The sequence below is a fragment of the Tachysurus fulvidraco genome, chromosome 8 (genome assembly GCF_022655615.1).
Source record: "Tachysurus fulvidraco isolate hzauxx_2018 chromosome 8, HZAU_PFXX_2.0, whole genome shotgun sequence".
Classification (NCBI taxonomy): Eukaryota; Metazoa; Chordata; class Actinopteri; order Siluriformes; family Bagridae; genus Tachysurus; species Tachysurus fulvidraco.
Window position 1 is genome coordinate 25,778,475 of NC_062525.1, and position 2,210 is coordinate 25,780,684.

At 49.2% G+C, this 2,210-nt stretch overlaps 1 protein-coding gene across 5 annotated transcripts in view; it reads right to left on the bottom strand.

Annotated features, from left to right (window-relative positions):
• Positions 1–1,734, bottom strand: part of ank3b (ankyrin 3b) — a 108,620-nt gene extending 106,886 nt beyond the window's left edge. For 2 of the 5 annotated variants that reach the window (XM_047817190.1, XM_047817188.1), the window contains exon 1: positions 1,209–1,734. In XM_047817190.1, coding sequence (XP_047673146.1) covers positions 1,209–1,325 — 117 coding nt within the window. In that variant the 5' untranslated portion in view covers positions 1,326–1,734. The remainder of the gene's footprint in view (positions 1–1,208) is intronic. The other 3 variants (XM_047817189.1, XM_047817191.1, XM_047817193.1) reach the window with 3 other exon arrangements.
• Positions 1,735–2,210: the final 476 nt, after the last annotated feature.

A 2,210-nucleotide genomic window follows, 5' to 3' on the forward strand; every position in this document is an offset into this window, starting at 1 on the left:
TTCACGTATTACGATACAATGAACCGACCTGATAGAAGAGATATTAGCATGCCTGGGCTACATGGGCTAGTCCTACGCTCATAGAGGCTATGTGCTGCATCAGTAGGTATGGCTCTGAAATGCACTAAATATAAGCGGTGTGGAGGCTGCGGGGTTCTGCAGAGAAACGTTGGTGAGGTTTTTTTTCCTTTTTACGAGGAGCGTGCTCTCAGCCTGCATGAATAAATAAAACCCTCCTCCTGTACCGCATCAGGAAAAAAAAAGAACCTAGGATCTGTTCTTAAAGATGCATTAAAGAGAACAATTGAGCAGAGCTAAGGTTTTGACAAAAGAAGCACACACGTGTGCTATAGGAGGAGGAAGGTGGAGAGTGGTGGGGTGATGAAGGAATAAACCTCAGCAGGGAACACCGGCAACGTCGTGGTTTAAAGCAGACGGCCGACGAGTGGTGTGTCCGGCGGGGCAGATTGTAACAGACAGGTAGGATGGATGGGAGAGAGGACATAAAGGGAAGTGAAGAAAAGGGAGGAGGGTCAGGACAGGGGATGCTGTGTGTGTGTGTGTGTGTGTGTGTGTGTGTGTGTGTGTGTGTGTGTGTGTGTGTGTGTGTGTGTGTGGAGGGGGGGTATGGGACAGGGTAAGAGTCTTTCACAAAGCCCTAGGGAGTGCCTGAGTCCATGGCATTCACAGCTCATCTCACCAGCCATAAAGCATGAATAGGGAACAATCGGGATATCGGGAAATAGCACACACGTTCACATCCAGCAATAAGACACCGTAACCGGCGGAACCGTGATGAAAATAACGGCAATTCCATACTTAAAGGACATCCTGTAGGGAATGAAGGACTAATCTTAGCAAGTTTCCTGAAAAAAAAAATCAATATCTAGTAAGACATTCAGGCAGGTAATCAGTCGGCACTTAGAAGGATCGTCTGTTCTATCGTCTATTGTGTTCTTTCTTTCTAAAGCACATTAAGCTGCTCCTATAAATAAGTCCGAAGCGCAGCATCTTTCACTGCAGTCTCACAGGTGATCTTCTCAACAACAACAACAAAAACCTCACACGAAACGACTTTAATGCCCGTGGACGTCCCGACGCTACCCGTATGTGTGAGCTGCTTCCACAAACTACCAGAACAATACAATGGAACCTCCACCCCCCCCACACCCCGCTCCAAGCCGTACGCCTTGTTGCCCTGTCTGTACCTTTTTCTTGCCTTCCCGAGACCTCTTCCTGGTCTTCCTCTTCTTATCCTTCTCTTCCTCGGCAGCGGCGAGATCCAAATCCGCTTTCTTCTTCAACTGGGACGCAGCGTGCGCCATGCCTCAGAGGGGTATCCTGATGGTAAAACGAAAAAATAACGTCCGAAAAATGGATCTTGAAGAAGGACAGAAGGAAGAAGACCCCTGCGAGATGGAGGGATGTATCTCTGGCTGTCAGAGGCAAAAAGATTTTTTTTTCCTAGCTGTCTGTGGATGGGCTGATTTACGGCTGTATGTGTAAAAGAGCATTTTTAGGGATATGCTGTCGTCCACTTGGTAGGTTTCTTCCTGGCCCTACCTGAGACCATCCTCATGGTGGGTAGCAGAGAGAGAAAGTGAAGGATGCAATGAGGCTGAGAGAGAGAGAGAGCGAGGGAGAGGGAGAGGGAGAGAGAGAGGGAGGGAGGCAGCTGGGACAGCGAGAGGCAATCTTGCGCTTGTATCCTTCACCACCAGCTGGAAGTGCATAAGTGTGGGGAGGGGACGGGATGGATGGGGGACTTCTGTGCAGATTAGCACACACACAGAAACACAGGTGGGGGATGAACACACACGTACACACACACACACACACACACACACACACACACACCAGCTCGGAGCAAATTGCTTTATGTGAAAACGATCATGCCGTCCCAGCATGTGTGTTGTTCGATGTCTCGCGTTGAGCCTCACCCATCGTGAGAAAACAGACAATATGCTGCCTAATCATCATCACGATATTATACATCGCCAATGTGTGTATTACATCAACTGCGTTCACATGTCGGCTCTTTATTCCACACGGCACCTGAACCCATGATGGAGAACTGCAGTGTGTGAATGTTAATGACGCGGCACAGGGCGGGCTGAGGGAAAAGAACGCTGTGCTGCCATTGGTCGCCTTTGCTCTGGAGCGCACCATGCGAAGCACAACACGTGGTGGGATAAAAAGAGAGCGGAAAC